The sequence below is a fragment of the Ostrinia nubilalis genome, chromosome 9, assembly GCF_963855985.1.
Source record: "Ostrinia nubilalis chromosome 9, ilOstNubi1.1, whole genome shotgun sequence".
Lineage (NCBI taxonomy): Eukaryota > Metazoa > Arthropoda > Insecta > Lepidoptera > Crambidae > Ostrinia > Ostrinia nubilalis.
In genome coordinates, this window is record NC_087096.1 from 10,985,649 (window position 1) to 11,010,429 (window position 24,781).

At 39.3% G+C, this 24,781-nt stretch overlaps 3 protein-coding genes across 3 annotated transcripts; all 3 read left to right on the top strand.

Annotated features, from left to right (window-relative positions):
* The first annotated feature begins 1,783 nt into the window (after positions 1–1,783).
* Positions 1,784–14,274, top strand: LOC135074643 (serine hydroxymethyltransferase). Its single transcript, XM_063969007.1, has 8 exons — positions 1,784–2,570; positions 2,990–3,225; positions 3,665–3,780; positions 4,171–4,331; positions 8,174–8,369; positions 10,876–11,147; positions 11,651–11,870; positions 13,813–14,274. Exons 1-8 carry the CDS (start codon positions 2,451–2,453, stop codon positions 14,049–14,051), a joined length of 1,560 nt encoding a protein of 519 aa, XP_063825077.1. The 5' UTR covers positions 1,784–2,450; the 3' UTR covers positions 14,052–14,274.
* Positions 14,275–15,135: 861 nt separating this feature from the next.
* Positions 15,136–17,590, top strand: LOC135074639 (ras-related protein Rab-40C). Its single transcript, XM_063969003.1, has 5 exons — positions 15,136–15,672; positions 15,821–15,958; positions 16,277–16,470; positions 16,587–16,809; positions 17,065–17,590. Exons 1-5 carry the CDS (start codon positions 15,564–15,566, stop codon positions 17,268–17,270), a joined length of 870 nt encoding a protein of 289 aa, XP_063825073.1. The 5' UTR covers positions 15,136–15,563; the 3' UTR covers positions 17,271–17,590.
* Positions 17,591–19,832: 2,242 nt separating this feature from the next.
* Positions 19,833–22,974, top strand: LOC135074640 (uncharacterized). The gene is made up of 4 exons (XM_063969004.1): positions 19,833–20,058; positions 20,136–20,346; positions 20,651–20,866; positions 21,245–22,974. The coding sequence occupies exons 1-4, from the start codon at positions 19,942–19,944 to the stop codon at positions 21,457–21,459; spliced, it is 759 nt and encodes a 252-aa protein (XP_063825074.1). The 5' UTR covers positions 19,833–19,941; the 3' UTR covers positions 21,460–22,974.
* Positions 22,975–24,781: the final 1,807 nt, after the last annotated feature.

The following is a 24,781-nucleotide window of genomic DNA, read 5'->3' on the forward strand; positions in this document are numbered from 1 at the left end:
CAGAATGCATCTGACTTGAACTAACTTATTAGAAGCAGTGCCGTAACTAGGGCGGTGCCAGCGGTGCCCAGGCACAGGGCGCAGACCCTGGAGGGGCGCAGAAATGACCAGACCAGTATCTAGTTTTGTTTCATGCATGGTAGTTAGTAGGTACATTTTGTTTTATTGCGAATATGGTGTAGACGCGCCCTCTGTACTATCTATATCTATATGGCATTTTTCAAGCGATCTTGAAACAACAACACTTGTAAAGGTGGTTTTATATTTATCTGATGTGTCGTGACGTGACGACGCGTCAGAACGGTATCGGTTTCATACATTTAGTACTAGCTGGTGCCCGCGACTTCGTCTGCGCAGGATTGTTCGAAATACTTCGAACAATATGTTTATAAATTGTAGCCTATGTGTTATTCTGATGTACCTATAAGCTATATTATTGTAAAGTTTCATTAAAATCCATTCAGTACTTTTTGCGTTGAAAGAGTAACAAACATCCATCCATCATCCATACAAACTTTCGCGTTTATAATATTAGTAGGATGGTAACGTTCACACTAGTGCGTAACGTGTTGTGTTGTGATGGCTTATGTATGGAACCGATACAGTTCTGACGCGTCACGTCACGACACATCAGACAAATATAAATCCACCTTGTCTTGCTCGCAATATTACATACACAAACAAAAGTACACCGTAACTATGAGACAATTTCTGTCTATATTCATTTGGAGGGCGCCACTTCTAACTTAGAAGTTCTAAGCAAATCTGTCAATCTAGCTGAGGAGATGTACATATAGTTCACGTTACGCTGTCATTGCTGTCAGCCACATTCATTGGTCCTCCCTTTATCTTTGATTTTATTCATTAACTACTTGCGGCGTTACTGACGCACTAGTGTGCGAGAGATAGATAGAAAATTCATCGTTCGACAAGAGTGAAAAGGATGACTTACAAAACAGAAGGTTACTTTTGTAACCTTTTAGGTTACTTTTGAACTGCATTGGTTACTTTTAGGTTACACTAATGAAAAGGTTACTTTTAGGTGATTTTTTAGAAATTGTAGAATTAACTTTTACAGGTTATTCAGTAAAAAATATTAATGTGGCAATTTAAAAATTATGTCATAAACTGCATTTAAACATGAATTTGATTTATTATTTGTTATAAAAAATGAGTTTTAGCCAATGTTTTTCGATAGTGAAACGCAAATAAATGAAACGTTTTTATACGACCGGTCACTTCGGTCTTCATGGAATGGTCAAAATTTCGAATTTAGGTAAATGATTGATGATCAATTGTATTCATTTTCCATCCATGAACAACCTTTGTCCACTTTATTGTCAGAGACTGGTTAGAGCATTTTTCAAGGGCGCAGTTTTGAAAGCTCGCACCGGGCGCATAAAAGGCTAGTTACGGCACTGATTAGAAGCTTTCTAACATGAAGATGGTTGGAGTCAATGCCCTCAATACTCGTAAAGTCCAGCTTAGGCCTTTTTTACGTCGCGAAATGCATGAAACATTCCACCAACCTAAATGTAATCCAAGGCTATCTAAATGTAATTGTCCCAATGTAACTGTCTTTTAGTTGTTAAATAAATAAAAAAATAAAAAAGTTATTTTCCTTCCGAGCGAGTTATTTTCCTACTGTTGGACATTCGTCAGCGACTCCGTCCTAGTCCTAGGCCACCTGAGCTCGAGGGTAATGGTCCACCTTCTCGGGTAATCTGCTAGCGACGCACGGGACACCGTGTAAGTACGCCGCCGCCACGGGACTCGCAAGATGGCCGCCGGACATCCCCAAGCCTGGCGGCCGAGGCCCTTATGGAAGAGCATGGAGGGTGTAGGTGAGCCCTCCAGCATCTTTTCCTCGTATCCCTGGTATCGCAGGATCTCCCGGCCCGCTGTAGCTGCAAAATTAATAAAACAAGCATAGATTGTCCGCCGGGATCCTACCTATAGGCCTAAGCCATCATTAACAAGTCTACAAAATTGTACTATGGCTCTGATTGTTGAATCCGGGTAACAAAAGAGCATTATCACAACATTTCCACACAAAATCTTGGTACACTAATGAAATGAGACCGGAATGTTTACTTTGCATTTGTGCTACAGTCGTTATGTAGGTACGATACGATTACTAACAACCATAATAATTTTGTAGTCACTTGTGCACTGCTGGGTTTGGAGTTCAGACGCCACCACACAAAAGAAGTGCCTTGTTAATTTTCTTTTTATAGTCTGGCTAAATTGACCATACGCCCTTGCTTTTTTGTCAATAGACCGAAAAAATGTCTTGACGTTTAACGTCAGTGCCGTCAGATCAATCAAAATTACGCGGCTGATTGTAAAGTTCAGAATGGGTTATCATCAGTGATAAACTTATGAAGAAATTTAACTAAATAAGTATTATTTTACTGTGTGGCTTTGTGATTTGTATTGTGCTGTAAAACATGAATACCAAACCTATTTATAATATTTTCTCTGACGTCATTAGAAGATGCAATCGTCTAAAGTTAGTAAATCATCATCAAATCATGGACAGAAAAGGCCATACAAAATTGAACTTTATGGTATGTAACCAATTTTGACTTTTACCTCTTTCGTTAACTAACCGCGCGTTTATTTAATGGCTCGGCACGTTAACTTTAGTAAAGTTAGGTTATGTCGCACGAATAACTTTTTGTTTTTATTTAATTTTTTTGGTCTTTAAATATTAGCAAGTTTACTATCAAAAATATTACAAATTTTAAGTAAGTAATTAAGTTGATCGGTTGATACGAAATTGTATAAAGTTCCATTGCATCAAAATCAAAATGGAATAAGTTTTATTTGTTATTGCGTTATAATCAAGATTATCAGTGCGGGTCAAATAACTGTGAACTTTTATAATAAAGTCGTATACACTTGTTCAGTTGGAAAGAGCGCTTTACAGTTGGGAGACATAAATCGAAGCAAAAATATTTTAATTTAATATTACTGTTTATTACAGTTAAATCATTCAGTGAGATCCTTTCATAGTTCCTACTACACAATGGCAAGCAAGCTTCTGACTGGCAACCTGTGGGAGACTGATCCTGAGCTATTTGATATTATAAAAAATGAGAAGCATCGCCAGGAAGCCGGCCTTGAAATGATAGCTTCAGAAAACTTTACTTCAGTTCCAGTACTTCAATGTTTGAGCTCATGCCTTCACAATAAGTATTCAGAAGGTCTACCAAACCAGAGGTGAGTAGATTTGTGTTATAATGAGAATTAAAGTGCCACAATACTTAAAAACTTAATTTAGCTTTCTGTGTATCTATGGAGGGTACTTTGTGTTTGTGAGCACATTAAGAAATAATTTAATATAAAACTTTAACACTATTAAAAACCATAAGAATACTGATCTCAGTATCTATCTAGAGAATGCCTTTTTTATAGCAGCTTCCTGTTCATAAAAATAAATTCAAGGAAGGTTATGCTCTTAACAAGCATTCATTAAGATGTTTGTTCGCATGGACAAGTTGGACAACTGATAGCCTGTTCATGTTTTACAAACACTTAAGAACAATGAAGTTTATCCAGTGGTTATGATAACAAAGCTTTTTTATCTGTTAAACAAGTCCAGTATCTTGTTACACAGTGATAGCATTGTAAATTAAAAATGTTTTTCCGTTTGTTACAGATACTATGGTGGCAATGAATTTATTGATGAAGTAGAAATTTTAGCACAAAAGAGGTCCTTGGAGGCCTACAAGTTGAGTGACAAGGACTGGGGTGTCAATGTACAACCTTACTCTGGTATGTATCTTATTAATAATTAAATATTTTAAACTATTATGTTGCATTTTTTACTATAAAATTATCACTCTCACGGGATTTAGCATCAAAAACTTATAGTGGTAAACAGATATTTACCAAATCTCTCCAACCCGCCTGCCAAGTGTGGGAATTATGGCAAAACCCTCCACTATAGTGAGTGGAGGAGGCTCATAGTCCTTCAGTGGACTGTAAAGGGCTGTTGATAGATAATGATGATGATGATGATGAAAATCTCTCCTAACATTCTTTTAATTTTTTATGTTTTTGATAAAAAATATTCTGTTAAAAATACCTTTGCTAGTTCCTTAAAAACTATTTTTTTATTTATAAATATTAGATTGATTCAACAAATTGGTTTGTCTTCTACAGGGTCCCCAGCAAATTTTGCCGTGTACACTGGTGTGGTTGAGCCCCATGGCAGGATCATGGGCCTGGACCTGCCTGACGGCGGTCACTTGACCCATGGCTTCTTCACAGCAACTAAGAAAATATCTGCCACATCTATCTTCTTCGAGAGCATGCCCTATAAAGTGAGTATGTAGTCTCTAAAAGAAAATAATGCCAATGACTTATAGCCAGATAACATTTGTCTTAAGAAAAATGACTATTAGGCCAGTAGAATTAAACACAAAAATGAATTAAATCGGAAATAATTCCTACTAAAGATTTTAGTGTTTTAATGGCTTCATTAGTTGCCCATAAAGATTCTCCTAGGTTTTCGACTTCGACGGAGTTGTACTTAAGTGGTGGGGGCCCTCGAAAGGGGCGCTTTTTCGGTTTTCCGGTTATACCGCGTAAAGGACTTACCCTATCGAAAAGTGGTCTTTCTGACGGTTGAAGGGCATTTTATCCTGCATTAAATAAGACCAAATTCATATGTTTTGAACAAACCGTTCTCGTGCAAATGTTCGGCAAAGTAGAAAATATGTGTATAATTAATGACCCTCTCCACGTCCAATGGCTCGTTACCCGCAGGCTTCCAAGTCTTGAAAAGGAGCGCCTCAACTAGTGTAACCCTATCAAGGCTTACGAGCTGGATGCGCCTATCCTTGTTCGTCCCAGCCGTTCCTTAACTGCGGTTGCTGCACCTCTTCCTGGCACTCACCTGAACGACTCTGTGTTACCTACTGTGGCTGTCCCTCTTTCTTGTATCCTCCTGCACGACTACGTTGCCTAGCAGTAAGCCTGGTCTAAGGTTCGACGCCAAAAATCAACAACAACAAGTTCATATTAAAACGCTGAAGAGTTTTTAGTTTGTTTGTTTGAACGCGCTAATCTCAAGAATTACTAGTTTGATTGAAATAATTATTTTTGTGTTGAATAGCTTATAAATTGAGGAAGGCTATAGGATATATACAATCACTCTACGACTAATAGAGGCGAAGCAGTAAAGAAAAATGTTGCAAGCACGGAAAATAGTATTCAAACTATTTTCACGCGTACGAAGTTGATTTTGTGGCGTCGAACCTTGGACCAGGCATATGGCTAAGCAATGCAATCGTACAGGAGGGTACAAGGAAGAGGGGCAGCCACATTAGGTAACACAGAGTCGTTCAGGAGAGTGCCAGGAAGAGGTGCAGCAACCGCAGTTAAGGAACGGCTGGAAGGAACAAGGATAAGCGAATCCAACTCGTGAGCCTTGTCAGGGATACGCTGGTTAAGGCGACCCTTTACAAGGCTTGGGAGCCTACGGGTGACGAGCTATTGGACGTAGAGAGGGTCATTAATTATACACATATTTTCTACTTTGCCGAACATTTGCACGAGAACGGTTTGTCCAAAACATATGAATTTGGTCTTATTTAATGCAGGATTAAATGCCCTTCAACCGTCAGGAAGACCACTTTTCGATAGGTTAAGTCCTTCACGCGGTATAACCGGAAAACCTAAAAAGCGCCCCTTTCGGGGGCCCCCACCACTTAAGCACAATTTTTGAGAAAATTTTTTGAGAAAATTATATTTCATCAACTTCTTTCTCATTTTATTTTCAACAAATTACTTCACAATAAACAATTTGGTTTTACCAAAGGTAGAAGTACTACTGACGCTGGAGTAGCACTACTGAAACACGTCTTTGATGCTTGGGAGAGTAAAAAAGACGCTGTTGGTATTTTTTGTGACCTTTCAAAAGCGTTTGATTGTGTAGACCACCAAACCTTACTAAAAAAATTGCGACATTATGGTGTTTCGGATGAGGCACTTGATCTGTTGAACTCGTATCTCACAGGCAGAAAGCAAAAAGTTTGTATTAATGGAACTGAGTCTTCTGGAGCACCTCTTACCATGGGTGTGCCACAGGGATCGATATTGGGACCTTTGCTATTTCTTATTTATATTAATGACCTTCCCTACTTTGTAAAAGATTTATGTGATATTGTGTTATTTGCTGATGACACATCTCTCACTTTCAAAGTTGATAGAGGTAAAGTAAACCTTGATGATATAAATGACACACTCTCACAGGTTTTGCATTGGTTTACTGTTAACAACTTATTGTTAAATGCAAACAAAACTAAGTGCATTAAATTTACCTTACCTAATGTGAGGCAGGTTCCCACACAATTGATGGTGAAGAATGAACCATTAAATAGCATAAGTTCCACAACATTCTTGGGAATCACTTTAGACTCTAAACTTCAGTGGGGTCCTCATATTGAAACCTTGTCAGCAAGGCTCAGTTCAGCTGCTTTTGCAGTGAGAAAGATAAGGCAATTAACTGACATTGAAACGGCAAGGCTAGTTTATTTTAGCTATTTTCATAGTATAATGTCATACGGCATATTGTTGTGGGGCTCAGCTGCGGACATTGAAACTGTGTTCGTTCTGCAGAAGAGAGCAGTGCGGGCCATTTATAACCTTGGACCCCGATTTTCCTTGAGAGAATTCTTTAAGGAGATTAATATACTGACAGTAGCTTCAAAGTTCATTTATGAAAACCTTTTATATGTTCGCAAAAATATAGAGCAATTTACTAGAAAGAGTGATTTACACAAGTTCAATACAAGAAACAAAAATAAACTTGCCGTTCCAAATTTCAGACTGCACAAGATTGGTAATTCATTTATGGGGAAATGTATTAAACTTTTCAATAAATTACCACAAACTGTTGTAGAATTGCCCATTCATAAATTTAAAGCACATATCAAAAGCACCTTAATGAAAAAGGGCTACTATAAAGTTGATTATTATATAAAGGATAAAAATGTTTGGAATGTTTAACTACCTAGCTCGCATTAATACTTATGACTATAATTTGTATATTTTAAAGACTGTAAAACCTTGAAAAGGAGGCTGACAATAGTGACTGAGTTTCTTGCGCTGCTTCTTCTCAGCACTGGCCCATTTATTGTCCCGAAGCAGTGGTAGGGTTAATATTGGGACGTGTAAAAGCGCTTTTTTAAAGCCTATTTGCAAAAATAAATGAATTTTATTTTTATTTTATGCACAACTCCGTCGAAGTCGAAAACCTAGGAGAGTCTTAATGGGCAACCAATGAAGCCATTAAAGCAATAAAATCTTTTGTAGGAATTATTTCCGATTTAAAATCTAATTCTACTGGACTATTATTACTTACTTAGCTAATGATTAATTACAAATATTATTTGCCTCCTGTCACATAAAAAAATAGACTGATTTAATAAATATTTTTTTATTTTACTATGTTAAAAATTAGTTTAATTATTATCTAATCAGTTTGAAGATAATACTGCAAAAAAATTACATCACCACGGTCAAGTAAAAGAAAACAACTATTACACTACCTTCTCTGGTTATCTTATCTAAACGTACCCTCTTCTGACGTAATTATTGTTGGTATATTAATTGGATAATAATGACGCCAAAGTGAAGGCTAGATGGCTTATCTGTTATACAAATAATATTAATAACTTGTTTTGATATTAAATATTGACTTGGTAATAAATGTTATTGCTTAGATTACAAAACAAGGACATTGTTTTGTTTATTTTCTGAAGAAAAACGCATTTTCAGAATAATTTATTTTACCTGTTTACGTGATATAAGAATTTTTATCTTGAATTTGAGTTTAATTGAAAGTAATAAATTCTTGTTTAGACTACTAAACAAGGTCACTCTTTAATTAGTTTCTGAGGAAAAGCATTGCTAAAATAAATTAATTACCTGCCTAAATTATTTTCTTGGTAGGTATAATGTGTTGAATTGTTATCAGTAAGAAAGCTAATTCTTTATACCTAGTTACTAACTGATGTTGTATCAGAGTACCTATCCAATATGCTCAATTGGCTATCATTTATTTGACCTTGCATGTCACATTATCTATTTCGGTCACATGTTGTGTGTAGGTACACCAATATCAAACAACCGAAATGCTTATACAATAAAATCGTTCTAGGTTGATCCTACAACTGGGCTGATAGACTACGACAAGCTAGCAGAGACAGCCAAGCTGTTTAAGCCCAAGCTAATTATCGCGGGGATGAGCTGCTACTCCAGATGCCTGGACTACAAGAGGTTTAGGCAGATCGCCGACGAGAATGGAGCCTACCTCATGGCTGATATGGCTCATGTATCGGGACTTGTTGCTGCAGGTATAAACTAATTGGAAACCTATATACAGGATGGCCAAAACAGTGAGGTCTAAAAGAAAAATTTAGATTCCTTACACCAAGGTGTACCTAAATCACCCCCATGTATGTAATACGATTGTGCTTAGTTTAGGAGATAGAGTTAATTTTGTGATATTTTAAAATTTTATGACCTAGTAGGCTTTAAACATTTTTATCTTTTTTTTGGGGTAACTTTTCTCAGATTTGTTATTAATTGCAGATGTTTGAAAAAAATAATCACCTTCCTATCTTTGATTCATGATACAAAAGTTTTGCTAGAAACATTAAAATTATGCTTTTATCAGAACACTATCAAATTTTCAACGTAAAAGTTTAAGTAAAAAAAAGAACTTCCATAGGTCCAAAACCATTTTAAAAACTGCGCCGTTTCGTGAACTTTCATAATAATACAAAAAAACATGTACTTAATGGGCCACTATTTCCTGTAATCGGTCCACTAAGGTGGTAAGTCGGAGATTCCGTTACATGTTTTTGACTTTCTTAAAGTGAATTAATATTGGGAATCCTCTAAGTTTACATTACGTAGAACATATTTAGAGCAGTAACTGGATAGAACATGTTTTTATTCTCAACAAGGAAGCTCTTGCCCTTCATCACACCTGGTGGAAACTGATGATTAGGCTGAAGGTGGAAGGGAACTTCAACTACAGAGGAACTATGGCTTCCTACCTCCAAATTCTGAAACACATTGTTATTTTAAGTAAGTTTTAATGAACATAAACCAAATATCCCTCCTTCTTCTTACTGTAGTAGGTATTTCAAGGGTAACAGTAAAATGTAACAACTGCCTCTGTCTTCAAGTGGTAAGAGGTAAGTTTCAGAGGTCCCGGGTTTGATTCCCAGTGGAGGTGAAATTTTCTGCTCGGTTTGGTTGGCGGTAGGGTTTGATCTAAGTCTGCCTGACTAGCAACTCTATTTTCCTAAGTCTGTCACTATAACAATAATGTTAATAGCATTACTGTATTCCGGCATTTGGAGGTAGGAAGCTATAGTTCCTCTGTAGTTGAAGTTCCCTTCCACCTTCAGCCTAATCATCAGTTTCCGCCAGGTGTGATGAAGGGCAAGAGCTTCCTCGTTGAGAATAAAAACATGTTCTGTCCAGTTACTGCTCTAAATCTGTTCTACGTAATGTAAACTTAGAGGATTCCCAATATTAATTCACTCTAAGAAAGTCAAAAACATGTAACGGAATCTCCGACTTACCACTTTAGTGGACCGATTACAGGAAATAGTGGCCCATTAAGTACATGTTTTTTTTGTATTATTATGAATGTTCAGGAAACGGCGCAGTTTTTAAAATGGTTTTGGACCTATGGAAGTTCTTTTTTTTACTTGAACTTTTAAGTTGAAAATTTGATAGTATTCTGATAAAAGCATAATTTTAATGTTTCTAGCAAAACTTTTGTATCTTGAATCAAAGCTAGGAAGGTGATTATTTTTTTCAAACATCTGCAATTAATAACAAATCTGTCGAAAAAAAGAAATCCGAAAAAAGTCAACCCAAAAAAAAGATAAAAATGTTTAAAGCCTACTAGGTCATAAAATTTTAAAATATCACAAAATTAACTCTATCTCCTAAACTAAGCACAATCGTATTACATACATGGGGGTGATTAAGGTACACCTTGATGTAAGGAATCTAAATTTTTCTTTTAGACCTCACTGTTTTGGCCACCCTGTAGATTAAGTAACTCTCTTATCAGTTTGCCTAGGCGCAGACCACCGACTTTTAGTTGGCCGATGGGTCCGATACTAATTTGTATGAAGATTCGGACGATACTAAATCGGTGTAATCTGCGCAATTTCATACATCTCCATAGATCAACAGCCCGACCCAACTATCGCCCAACTAAAATTCGGTGGTCTGCGCCTAGGCTTAATGATATCGAAATGGCTATAGAGCGAAATAACATACAAAAAAAGACAATTTCGAAGTTATCTGTATCGTTTATAAGTTTCTTAAGAAAAGAGGGCTATGCCCCTTCTTCATATTACGTATGATGTAGTATAATGTATCGACGCTAACGAACTTTTATCTCTTACTGTGATATAATGACATACCTACCCGATTTAATTTATCACTGTTAACCTTATACAACAATTACAATATCTTTCAAGCTATCGTAGAATATTTTTAAATATTGCGCAAGAATTCACAAACATACCTACCTAGTTACTAAGTGACAACATTTATACAATTTTGTCCAAAAACAATTCGATTTTCTTACCTACATTTCTTCTTACTATTTACAATCGGTAAAGTAGGCTAGATTCTAGCTAGCTCTAGCTAGAGTCTACTAAATAAGTTAGTTAGAACTAAACTGTTCTATTGATAATATAATTATCTTTTCCATCCGAAAGATACCCTGAATCTGATTTTAAATCCTGATAATAATACGAACAACATAATTTATTGCGATTTTGCACTTACTCTGATGAGCTATACAATGTTTTTTTTTATTTTCAGGAGTCATCCCCAGCCCATTCGAATACTGTGATATAGTGACTACAACGACCCACAAAACGCTCCGCGGCCCGCGCGCCGGCGTCATCTTCTTCCGCAAAGGCGTGCGCTCCACCAAGCCCAACGGCACCCAAGTGCTCTACGACTTCGAGAGCAAAATCAACCAGGCGGTCTTCCCTGGGCTGCAGGGCGGACCCCACAACAACGCTATTGCTGCTATCGCTACGGCTATGAAGCAGGCCACGACGCCCGAGTTCGTGGAATACCAGAAGCAGGTAAAGATATACATGCACGCACAGAATTATGTCCTATGCTGTTGTAATAGGTGTCGTTTTACTTTAGCTGTCCTCATTATAATAGTTCATAAAATTATTTCGGAATCAATATGGTCCTCTCGTTATCTCAGAATCTTCTAATTCAGGGGTTCCCCAACTTAAATGGGGAGACCATAAAAAAATCCGCGCCCCCAATCCTCCAGTCCAGATTATTTATTGGTCGTATCGAGCAGTCTGGAATGCATTCTCCGCGCCCCGTTTAAAGGTCTTTGCACTTCCCCTGAGGGGCGCGCCCCCCACTTAAGGTAGCCTTTCGAGCTAAGCGTCACAGACGCAGCGTCTTTAGCTTTGGTCTTAAAGGTCGCCTTTCGAAGCGAGTTAGTGACGCGGCGTTGGTGGCACAAGACCAAAGCTAAAGGCTACCTTTAGGGAATCCGTGGACTCTATTATGATAAGAATAATGACCTGACTACTTAAAAAAAACTGTCAACTTTCCTCAACAGGTGATCAAGAACGCCCAGCGCCTGTGCCAGGGGTTGATATCGCGCGGCTACGCCATCGCGACCGGCGGCACCGACGTGCACCTGGCCCTAGTAGACCTGCGGCCGGCGGGGCTCACGGGCGCGCCGGCCGAGCGCGTGCTGGAGCTGTGCAGCGTGGCCTGCAACAAGAACACCGTGCCCGGCGACCGCAGCGCGCTCAACCCCAGCGGCATCCGCCTCGGTGAGCACACGTGACGTCACCTGGCCCTAGTAGACCTGCGGCCGGCGGGGCTCACGGGCGCGCCGGCCGAGCGCGTGCTGGAGCTGTGCAGCGTGGCCTGCAACAAGAACACCGTGCCCGGCGACCGCAGCGCGCTCAACCCCAGCGGCATCCGCCTCGGTGAGCACACGTGACGTCACCTGGCCCTAGTAGACCTGCGGCCGGCGGGGCTCACGGGCGCGCCGGCCGAGCGCGTGCTGGAGCTGTGCAGCGTGGCCTGCAACAAGAACACCGTGCCCGGCGACCGCAGCGCGCTCAACCCCAGCGGCATCCGCCTCGGTGAGCACACGTGACGTCACCTGGCCCTAGTAGACCTGCGGCCGGCGGGGCTCACGGGCGCGCCGGCCGAGCGCGTGCTGGAGCTGTGCAGCGTGGCCTGCAACAAGAACACCGTGCCCGGCGACCGCAGCGCGCTCAACCCCAGCGGCATCCGCCTCGGTGAGCACACGTGACGTCACCTGGCCCTAGTAGACCTGCGGCCGGCGGGGCTCACGGGCGCGCCGGCCGAGCGCGTGCTGGAGCTGTGCAGCGTGGCCTGCAACAAGAACACCGTGCCCGGCGACCGCAGCGCGCTCAACCCCAGCGGCATCCGCCTCGGTGAGCACACGTGACGTCACCTGGCCCTAGTAGACCTGCGGCCGGCGGGGCTCACGGGCGCGCCGGCCGAGCGCGTGCTGGAGCTGTGCAGCGTGGCCTGCAACAAGAACACCGTGCCCGGCGACCGCAGCGCGCTCAACCCCAGCGGCATCCGCCTCGGTGAGCACACGTGACGTCACCTGGCCCTAGTAGACCTGCGGCCGGCGGGGCTCACGGGCGCGCCGGCCGAGCGCGTGCTGGAGCTGTGCAGCGTGGCCTGCAACAAGAACACCGTGCCCGGCGACCGCAGCGCGCTCAACCCCAGCGGCATCCGCCTCGGTGAGCACACGTGACGTCACCTGGCCCTAGTAGACCTGCGGCCGGCGGGGCTCACGGGCGCGCCGGCCGAGCGCGTGCTGGAGCTGTGCAGCGTGGCCTGCAACAAGAACACCGTGCCCGGCGACCGCAGCGCGCTCAACCCCAGCGGCATCCGCCTCGGTGAGCACACGTGACGTCACCTGGCCCTAGTAGACCTGCGGCCGGCGGGGCTCACGGGCGCGCCGGCCGAGCGCGTGCTGGAGCTGTGCAGCGTGGCCTGCAACAAGAACACCGTGCCCGGCGACCGCAGCGCGCTCAACCCCAGCGGCATCCGCCTCGGTGAGCACACGTGACGTCACCTGGCCCTAGTAGACCTGCGGCCGGCGGGGCTCACGGGCGCGCCGGCCGAGCGCGTGCTGGAGCTGTGCAGCGTGGCCTGCAACAAGAACACCGTGCCCGGCGACCGCAGCGCGCTCAACCCCAGCGGCATCCGCCTCGGTGAGCACACGTGACGTCACCTGGCCCTAGTAGACCTGAGGCCGGCGGGGCTAACGGGTGCGCCGGCTATCTGGGGTTATTTTTCAGGGACATGCCATGTAATGGGAGGGGGGGAGAGTGTGATTAGTATCATAGCTCATAAGTTAGGACTATCAACTATCGTCTTCGAATCGGTTGCCGAACATCCTGTAGGGGGCACACCTGATTCGCACACGTGACGTCACCTGGCGCCAGTGGCCAACGGCCTCGACGCGAACTAAAGTTAGCTGCGTAATGTAGTCAGTCCAGACACTTCGTGTTCAAACTTCGTAACGCTTTGAGCCCTTTGACTCAGGCGCAAAAGCCAACAACGATTGGAAGTCGGGCGATACGAGGTGGGAATTCAAGTGTGTGTCTACACTATCTACTTCGATTAAGTTCGACCAACTACACGAGTAGTGTAGCTGAGGTATAACAACAGAGTTAAGACCGCTATTACAAATTATAATATCAAAAACTTTTTTAATTTCAGGTACACCTGCGTTAACTACTCGAGGAATGAAAGAAGCCGACATTGACAAAGTAGTAGACTACATCGACAGAGCTCTCAATATCGCCAAGGAGATTGTGAAAATCTCAGGGCCTAAGCTTGTTGACTTTAACAAGACTATTGAAGGAAATGCTGACTTCAAATCGAAGATAGAAGCACTCAAAAAGGAAGTTGAAGACTACAGCCGAAAATTCCCCATTCCCGGCATCGGAAACTATTAACATTCCAATCATCCTACTAGATTTAAGCTATATAAAAAAATGTATTTAATTTACATAAATAATGTGCCTTCCTTATAATGTTATAAGAAGATTAAGGAATCTCTAATTATTACCTCATCATAATCATTTCATATCATTTTGTATGTAGTAACATACTCACTATCTTGTATGTATGAATATGGTTATGTTTGAAATATTAAAATAAAATTTTGTTAAAAGATAAGTAACGTGTCATTTATTTTAATTAAACCCAATTAATTAGTTCCTACCAACTGGCAATGGAAACAAATCATCATCATTTTGGCCACAGAACGTCCACAGCTGAACATAGGCCTCAACCAAGAGCAGCGTTGGACATCCACCCACAAGGTGAACCGACGATCTTATAAAGGTAGCAGAGTCCCGATTACGGTAATTTTTAACGTCTCCAATCCACACACGCTTCTCGATTCTGCGATACGATTGGTCGTTCAACAGCGTACGTCAGCTGTTTTGACCAATCGTATCGCAGAATCGATGAAGCGCGTCTGGATTGGAAACGTTAAAAGTTACCGTAATCGGGGCTCAGGTAGGCTGTCTAGGCTAAGAGCCTACATAGACTAACGTTTATAGAGTTGTTACAACCATCATTGCAAAATTAGGAACCTAAGTGTGGATAAATTAAATTTAGAGAAATCTGTAATAATGAGGGCTATCGTTTTTATACTTAACAGTTGGCACCCCTGGCGATTGACAGGACCTTACTCTACAGTGGCGCCATCTTGATGAGTGCAAATACGACAGTCCTTCTACCACTTTAGCGCTCACAAGTTGGCGCCACTGTCTTCGCTACTAGCAAGTGACAGGACCTTACTCTACAGTGGCGCTAACTGGTGAACGCTAAAACGATAGCCCTCATTAAAAGCGACTGTTTGCTTTGAATGAGTTATCAAGCGAAACATAAGGGCCATTCATGGGCCATTCACCGCTTACTTGCCTAATAGAGACACGGCTTCACAGTAATCCTTAACTGTGCACGGCTTTAACTTTAAGAAACATTCATTCATTCACTTACTCTATTTGTCGATGGTACTAAACGAATCCACAGATTATAACATGGAATTGCTCACTCATTCATTCTGTAATTCATTATTTTTCTTGCCATGTTATTTGGGTTGTTTTTGTGTCGTGAAGAAAGATTTATTGTAATTTATCCTAGAAAATCCGAAATAAAGTAACAATATCATAAGTTCCACCTATTTGAACCTTCCTAGCGCGCTGAAATAAGTCTACGATGAAGATACAAGTGTCGACCTTGTATACCAACGTCTATGTATTTTGGTTGGCACAGTGAAGAAAAAGTGAATTACTGTAATTAGAAAAGCTGCCTTTTTGTCCTCAATCGAATTGTAACGATGTGTTATTTTGTGTAAAATATAACCGAACTAGTCGACTAAGAAGATCAGTTTTACGCAGTATTATGTGTATAGTGTGTGGTAAAGACCACCTGGAGTTCAGGCCTGTAACTTCACCATGACTATGTTTCCCTCGTCTGGTATGGGCGCAGCACCTCAACAGCCGACAAATCAAGTCGCTCAGAACGGCAGCACGACCCTACCCCGGTCGCACCATCAAAGAACAGGTAAACTTTAGACAATAAATGCACCATAAATCTCTGTACTTCCTTGGCGACTGCTCTTTGTAGTAGTACCTATTTATTACAGAACATGTTTCTTGAACAAGTTTAGCAAGTGAGGATAGGTTTTTCAAGTAAATCAAACTCATTACAGGTCGACCCCCGGCAGCCCCAAAGTCTTATGACTATCTCTTGAAAGTGTTGCTAGTGGGAGACTCTGATGTTGGCAAACAAGAAATATTGCAAGACTTAGAAGATGGCTCAGCTGATTCACCATTTTGCAGTGGAAGTGGTAAGTCTAAACAAATACTAGATAACTTTAAGTCATTTATAATTTAAAATATGTCTGGATTGATTCAAGCAGATACAAGAGCTGTTCATACCATTTTTAATCTTTTATAGTGACAGTATAATACCTATTGCTACACAATAAAATTCCTCAATAGCATTTTTCAACTATCCAATTAATTCTGTCATTTCAATTAAAACAACATTTATTTATACTTAAGTTATTAACACAAAAAAATTGTTAGTCTCTAATTAGCTTTGCATGAAATTACATGTTATTAGATAGTTTACATGCCTATTATAAATGTAAAATCTTTTTTAGCATATAAAACCACAACAATACTGCTTGACGGTAAGAGGGTAAAGCTGCAGCTATGGGATACGTCAGGGCAAGGCAGGTTCTGCACCATCATCCGTTCCTACTCCAGGGGTGCCCAAGGCATCCTTCTGGTTTATGACATTACCAATAAATGGTCATTTGATAGTATTGACAGGTGGCTAGAAGAAGTTGAACAGGTAAATTATTTAATCTTATTTACAGATGAACAATGTTGTATTTGAGTTCCGTACCCTGTTTATTTCAACTATCATTTTATCAATTTGTGGATGAAGTTGTGTATGTATATTTTCAGCATGCACCAGGAGTGCCAAAGGTATTGGTCGGCAATCGACTCCATCTTGCTTTCAAACGACAAGTTCAGGAAAGGGACGCTGAATTATATGCTGCAAAAAATCACATGGCGTTTTTCGAAGTCAGTCCCCTATGTGACTTTAATATCAGAGAAAGTTTCTGTGAATTGTCCAGAATGGCGTTACATCGTAATGGAATGGAAAGGCTATGGAGAAGTAATAAAGGTATGTTTTCATTTTTTTGTCAATGTCTGTATCTTTTACTGTCTGTCTGTCTGTCTGTTTACTTGTCTGTATCTACTTTATTTTTTGTTAAATTTATGTTTTTCTTAGTAAAGGAATACTACATACTTACAATTTCCTGGCAATCTCAAAACCACATATCAAGATGTCTTATAACTTAAAAAACCAAAGTTTAAGCTCAATATTCAAAAATAAAGGTAAAAGGAAGCAACATCTTCAAACCCATTCTCATTCCAGTGCTAAGTCTCCAAGAGCTGTGTTGCCGTGCGATAGTCGCGCGCACGTGTGTGTACGGCTTAGAGCGGCTCCCGTTGCCGACGGCTCTGAAGTCGCACCTCAAGTCGTACGCCATCTCCGCCGCGCCTTCTCGCCGCCGCGCGCGACCCACCCCCCACCACACCCGCCTCAACTGCACCGGAAGAAACTCCTGCTGCATTTCGTAAACACTACGGAATAGAACCTAAAGGTAGACATTTTCTGCATCTCAACGGTATTCCTTTACGGAAGTTAAATGATACATTCATAGATATCGATACGAAATTACTTTTACGGTGTGACTTGATAGCCATCATGATTGCATGAAGAGATTTTTAAGTAACAATCAATAATCCTGATAATAACAGTGAATTACTGTTCCTAGCTTTTAGACGCCCAAATCTGTCTGTGAAGCGGTGCTAAAATGAATGCTGTCATCAGTCACTGTCAAACGATCTCCGAGGATGATTTTATCACTAAAAGAAACATCAGTCACCATAATAATATCAATTTCCAGCATGCTAATGGATGTTACTTACTGCCTTGATATAATTCATGAATCAGGGTTTGTTTTTCTAAAGGGAGAATCTACTTTTCACTTGAAACATTTCATGTTTCACTGATGTGGCAATACAATTTGACATTATTCACTTGACCTTGTAAATATGCACCCGTAATTGCCAAATTGACTGCACAAACAATTAATATTTTCCAATAATAACACCAAGTGAAAATCTGGAGCTACTCTTCTAATTGTTATTGAATGTTTTCTACAATGAATATTAGGTGACATAAATCTTTAACTGCCAATTAATTAACTATGAATGTTACTACATACATACATAACATAGCACTTATTGAACCTATGTAGTAAAATAGATTATACTTCTAAAATACTGTCCAAAATTGAATGATCCTATCAATAAACAGGCTGTAATTGACAACGGATTTGTGACTAGTTGATAGAGAAGAGAGATTAGAATTAGGTATTGTTACTTAAAGGATATGATGTGACTATAAGTGTTATTTAATTATATAATATGTGAATATTTTGTAGAAGGCAACTAGGTCCTCTATTGTCCATGTAATTCGTATGAATCTATATTAACTTTGTACTGAAAAACATTATTATTATGTGCCTAGTTCTGTAACTAATTAGTGCTAGAGATGTAAAACTATTATAACACTGGAAGCAAATGGAGAGTGCCATCAACACTGGCGCATGTGAAGTGACGTGAAATGCCGAATATCAAGCAATATTAACGTTAGTGTGCACGGGCTGTATAGCGACGCTAGAACAGGCGACATTACATGGCAGGACAATGTATTTTAAGATGTTTTAACGTATAAATTGCTCCCATTTTCAACAAATAATGTGTATTTACCTAACATTTAAGTACAATTAATCCAACTAACATGAACTTGGATATAATAGCCTGCCTGTGAATTGTGCAAATCGATTTATTGTCCATTATTGTAAGCTAAGTAAGTTTCACTATGTAATATTTATCATTTCAAAATTTGTAAATATTTGACTATATTCTTAGTCATACTTTTTCGAGTATTTCGATACAAACCAAAATTGTGTGTAAGTTTTAATACCAATGTAATAAATCGATCAGTTATTTTGAGAAATAATATTTAATGTGAAAAATATTTTTCATGTTATTTAGTAAGAAAATCAACATTTAAATATTTCATTTTGTGTACGTTATCTATATGGTTGTGTATGTTTTAATATATGACAATATTCACTTAGGTTACCTATTTTGCATTTAACAATCAATGTGTAATTGTCACGTGTTTTACAAAAATTACATGCGTCACAAAATGTTTTCAACTGCTTCGATCACTACTGTAATCTAGTATGATCCGTCCCTTACCGCGACTGTTTCAACACTCATTCTCTCGTCTCTGAATATAAGGATTGTCCACTTTCTTCAACTACTCTTTACTTGTGTAGATCACATGTGTACCAAATTGATTTATGATGAAGAACAAGTAGGTAATGTCTGCACTAGGTTGTACAAAATTCTCATCTTAGTATCATTATATCGTACGTATTTTCCTACACTATCATTAATCTTCCGCGGCTATTATAAACTGCTCCATCATGTTTATCCCATAATCTTCTTATACTTAGTAACCCTATATACCCGAATCTTTAATTTTAACTCTTGAGTAACGATACGTATATCCCTAATCCGAGTATTATACCATATTTTATTAACAGTATTACATTTTTCAAACCCAGACTGACATAGTGACTGTTTCTTCTGGAAGCTTTCACTAAATTTCAAATATGTGCATACATTCTGCACTTTCTTTGCATGTCTTTACCACAATCTTTACTCTTTTATATTACGAAGCAGTTCCACATTAGATAGCTGCTACAATTTATAACGCGTCACATAATCAACGGTTCTTGTACATTTCTATTTCGCGTAGATAAAATATCTTTTGTAAATAATTTAGTTTACGCATTATTTTCATATAATATTTGTGATAGATTTAGTTCATATATCATTATCCAAATACACTAATGCAAGCTAAAAGTTTGGGTTAGATTGGTACAGTCATGATTTTATTACATTATAATATGATAAGTTGTGAAATAAAACTAATTTATAAATATTTTCTGTGTTTTCTTTACGGCGAATGTTTTATATTAATGTTAAAAAGTACTTTTGAGTTGTTGAACTCGTCAGTAAAGACATGCGCGTAACGCACCTATCAGACAAAATCAATATTGAATATCATGCGCGCTAGGCCCGTTGCGAGCCAAGCGCAGTCACTCGCGGTATCCAAACAATGTTTTCATTTCCCTTTGGCAATGTCCTAGCAATATAAATAACACAAATGGTTGAAAGAACTAAGCAATGTAAGATATCACACGAAATGATGATTCGACTAAACAATTTTTTGTATGTTTTCAATTTACGCCAAGGCACAATTTTAATTGCCGTCCATCAGATCGTAAGTAACATCATCATCATATCAAAGCAAGTGTTCAAATCTTACATCGATCCTGATGTTTCATTGGATATTTTCAGGCAATGTCATCTTTTGTTCTCATAATATTATTAGTTGGCATATCTCATGTGGGTGAAATGCTATCGATGCTGCATGCTGACATGGAAGACGACGCTGAAAGCCGCGGATTCTTCGAAGTGTCATACGGGCAACAGCTCGTGTTCCACGAGGGAGACGTGATCAGCACTAACAATCAACGGAGATTTGCAAAGGCACAACATCTTGCGTCGGGTATGTTATCTGTTATCTAATCGCTGCAGTGGCTTCAATAATATGGATTAGTGAATTGGACCTTGTTATAGTGAATTGATATAATGCATGACATATGCTCAATGGAGAGAAAAATAATGTTTTCAGGGGCAATCAATCGTAATAATCGTAGTATACACGTTTGTTTGTAATTTCATTCAAAGCATTATCAAAAAACGAGGCGCGCAACATAGACCTATTCGTCGCCGACGACTTTACCTACTTTCATTCAACGCACTTTAAAACGCATAGCATAGCGTTAGCATTCACTTGTTTTTATTTACAGTGACCGTGATATTTCTGTACACGAGCACGATCCTGACGTCAATTTACCTGATGTGCTGCATCTCCTTGCTGCATGGCGCCGTGAAGTACAAGCGGGAGTATGTACTGCCGTGGATCATGGCGGCGTGTGTTGGTGTGGTCCTGCTGCTGGTGGCTATCGTTGTTGGTGACGGATACCCGTGCATCGTGAGCCTCTTCGGCGGGCATAAGCTTTATCGTGAGTATTTACCCTCTTAAACTTGGTTGTAAGTAGTTGAGTGGTTGTTTCCGTTAGTTGCCTGATTACCGAATAACGGCGGTATCCTCAAGTTGTATCTTACCCTTGAGCCCTGTGGAATGAGACCTTAATTTTATGCTACTTATTAAATGCAACTTTAGGTACATACTTACATAAATTAGGTAAGAAACTCTTTTAAATCTGACACTTATACACGTTCCAGTGGTAAGAGACACGTTATCTAGTTAGGCAGGCTCTTTCGAGTTCGGAAGTTCCGGATTCGATTCTCAGGCAGGACGCACACAGTTTATAAAGCATAGTATTTCAACCTGATTGTCCGAAAACAGAGGTACTAATCGAAATAATCTTCAATTCCAGACTTATTCTGCGCTCTATTCGTGCTGACCTTCATCTACGCTATTTGCGCGGTCAGCAGCTTCGCGCTAGAGACAGGCGGCGGACGGTGCCGGCGTACGCGCAGCGACGAGCGTGGCGAGCGCTTGCTACTGCTGGACCACGCAGCGCATTCCAGCCTACTGTCTGCGGCGCAGCTCACCAAGCTCTCACACGGCACTAGGACGCACTTCGTCTGAACGCTACGCTATGCTTCATGGTCAAGGCGAAGCCGTCGACAGCGCCCCCTATAACTGTTCCAATGAGGTCTTTTGGAAAAGATGTTGGTGTGGACAAGGCAGTGCCTCATGTATACGTAATGCGTTACACACAATTTCTGCTTCGATCTTGATTAAGCCAAATCTTAAGGGGCCGGTTGCGGGTACGGTCACGTGACTTTAATTTACAGTACAGTTAGAGTAGCTTTACTTTTTTTTTGAGGAATGGATTTTTATAATTTTATAGGTAAGCCTACTATTCCACGAGCGCTTATTTTAAAACTTTATAAGATGTAAAGTAAAATAACACCACCTGCCGCAAAGGGGATGCAGCTGTTGATAACTTCGCGCACTTGACCAACGTTTTTGTTCACATTTTTGTACACAGTACGCTACTCGATCGCCTTAACTTCAAACTACACGTTCAACGCTGTCGCTAGGTCATAGTTAAGCTTAGTCAGACCCAAAACCTCATCGTCCTGAAAGCTAACCGCCTTTATTCATCTATTCATTGAACAAATTGAAAACTTATGAAGCTGTTTACTTATTTTTACAAATTTAAAAGGGCTAATTCGTGATTTATAACCATTTTCCGTCCGGTTAGTATCAGCGTGAAGGAAAAACAGATAGCTGCTGGTAACGATTGTATTATACCTACACTAATGCAACATAATAATTCTCCTGGAGATATGTATTTGCAATGCAATAACTGAACCGAGATTTCATAATAATTATACAATATAGAAACGGCCTCTGAAGACATGTACATAAATTAAAGTTTTGATTTAGAACAAGAGTCAATTATCTAAATACTTGCGTACATCAATCAAAGTAAGTTTTTGTTAAATAATAAAACAATGGATAGTTTCATTTCACAATCTTTTGTCTTTCTGTGCTATTTTAGAATGAAGTCGTAATTAAGAACTTGACACGCAATTTAATTGTCATTTGTCAGAATTTATAATTAATTAGAATTTAATTACTTTAATAATTTATTATGGTTATTTAACATTTCAGCCAAAAAAGTGTTACAATGCTAGAGCTATTTTATGCATTGGATTTATTCTTATTTGCTTCATGTTGATGCTATAATGGTTGTATAAATATTGCACAATCTGGACAAAACATTTGACTGTGCATGATCATTTAATTACTTAATCTATGATTTAATAAAATATATCAAGGAAAGCAAATACTCATTAGGTTTCAGCAAGCTTAGGCTATTAGCAGATTGAATCATCAACACGAAAATCAGTATTTTTGACATTGTTTATGTAAAAAGTAGGTAAAAGCTAGTTTACAGGAGTACTGTAGTTTTATCTTTATGCTTTCTCATAATAATAATTGTCAAATTAAGAAAGGAAAAGTATTATTTAAAACGCAATTTTGGGAAAATGTGAACATATTTGTTGTGATATTATTGTTTAATGTGACTCTAAAGAGACATACATGTTATGCCAAATATGTATATTTTATTGTAATCATTAAAGTACAAATCTTACAAGTGAAATATGGCATTGATTGTTAATTTGGAAATTATGTATTTTACATATTATTTTAGTTACAATGGCTACATTATTATGCTATTGTTCTTGTTTTAAGTATAACATTAAAATGCTTACATATGCTATCAAAATAAAAAATATGTAATATTTTATATCTAAATCTTTTACTCATTTTCCTTTTCCTATTTTCTTAATAAAGCATGTCCTACTTACAATATCTATAGATTACAATAACAATAGAACATATTCTATTTTCCTTCTGCAAGGTGTTAGGTAAATGGGTATATGAGCCGACACTAGCCCATGTTAACATGGGCATATAAATGGTATGGTGAAGTCAGAAATTTGATATTAGTCCAGTCAAATTAAACATGACCCCTGCAATAATTCGCATACAGCTGAAAATTGGCACGAATGTTCGGAGCACCATTATGAATTAACTGTGAAAAGTCCCTATCGATATGACATGTGCTAAAAAAAATATTCAAGGTCAAACTAAAAAAATACGGGTTTTTGAGATTTTCAGCCAAACGGTAAGTTTTATCACAAAAATATGTATGACAAGGTTTAAGACCATACAATTATCTATCAAAATTGTCTATACACTTTCTCCTAAGAGTCAGCGTTTCTGAGATTCGATGATCCGAAGAGTCAAAAAAGTGTTATTTTCATAACGGTCTTACACTTAAATCCAATGTGATATCGCCTCGTGCCACGACTTAGCATTGTATCATGATGTGTTGTCGACGTCGAATATAAAATGATCAACCTCAGTGTGGTCTGTCATCTATAATTATCGAAAAATGGGTACAACTTTGACGAAGGACTGCACCGTGAGTTTCTAAGATACGAAGTTTTCGTGTCGATTATGTTTAAAAGCTCTTATATGCACACGTCACTATTCCATTTATAACTCTATGGTCACTCTTTTAGCCCAACCAAGTTAGACAGTCCAGATTATAATAATTCGCATAGAGCTGAAAATTTGTGTGAATGTTGAGAACACCATCCTAAATGAAATGTCAAAAGTCCCCGACTTTCCGTCATTAAAAAAAAAAGTTTTCGAAGTCCCAAGTTTATTACATTTTTTGGCCAAGTAGTAAACTTATCATAAAAATAGATAAGAAATAATAGTAGATCATAAAATTATCTATTAAAATTGTCTTTACCCCTTTTTCCTAAGAATCACCGGTTATGAGGTAGAACGATTCAAAAAGTTAGTTAAGATGTTCTCGTTATACGCACATGTTTCCACAACACCTATGAGGGTTATTTGGCGCATTTTTTTACCAGGTTTCCCCAGTAGGCCTTTTTTAAGATGTATTTGTTACCCTGTTAAATTCAAAACTATTTTAATAGAGTTGAAGTTGTGGACTTGTGGAGTACTTAACAGAATGCGAATTCTCCAACTTTTTGCATCGTTACCACATACACGGTGACTCTTAGGAAAAAGGGGCAAAGACAATTTTAATAGATAATTTTATGATCTACTACTATTTCTTATCATTTCTTATGATAAGTTTACTGTTTGGCGGAAAAATGCAAAAAACTTGGACTTCGTAATTTTTTTTTTCAAATGACGGATCGTTGGGGACTTTTGACATTTCATTTAGGATGGTGTTCTCAACATTCACACAAATTTTGAGCTCTTTGCGAATTATTATAACCTGGATTTTCTGACTTGACCGGGCTAAAAGAGTGACCATAGAGTTACAAGTAGAGTGGTGACGTGTGCATATAAGAGCTCTTAAACATAATAGACAAGAAAACTTCGTATCTTAGAAACTCACGGTGCAATC

Coding starts and splice junctions, on each gene's coding strand:
- LOC135074643 (XM_063969007.1), top strand. CDS start 2,451: ATGAATACCAAACCTATTTATAATATTTTCTCTGACGTCATTAGAAGA. Junction 3,781..4,170: donor CAATGTACAACCTTACTCTG/GTATGTATCTTA, acceptor TGTCTTCTACAG/GGTCCCCAGCAAATTTTGCC. Junction 8,370..10,875: donor ATCGGGACTTGTTGCTGCAG/GTATAAACTAAT, acceptor TTTTATTTTCAG/GAGTCATCCCCAGCCCATTC.
- LOC135074639 (XM_063969003.1), top strand. CDS start 15,564: ATGACTATGTTTCCCTCGTCTGGTATGGGCGCAGCACCTCAACAGCCG. Junction 15,673..15,820: donor GTCGCACCATCAAAGAACAG/GTAAACTTTAGA, acceptor AACTCATTACAG/GTCGACCCCCGGCAGCCCCA. Junction 16,810..17,064: donor GCTATGGAGAAGTAATAAAG/GTATGTTTTCAT, acceptor TTCTCATTCCAG/TGCTAAGTCTCCAAGAGCTG.
- LOC135074640 (XM_063969004.1), top strand. CDS start 19,942: ATGGTTGAAAGAACTAAGCAATGTAAGATATCACACGAAATGATGATT. Junction 20,059..20,135: donor TAATTGCCGTCCATCAGATC/GTAAGTAACATC, acceptor GGATATTTTCAG/GCAATGTCATCTTTTGTTCT. Junction 20,347..20,650: donor GGCACAACATCTTGCGTCGG/GTATGTTATCTG, acceptor TTTTATTTACAG/TGACCGTGATATTTCTGTAC.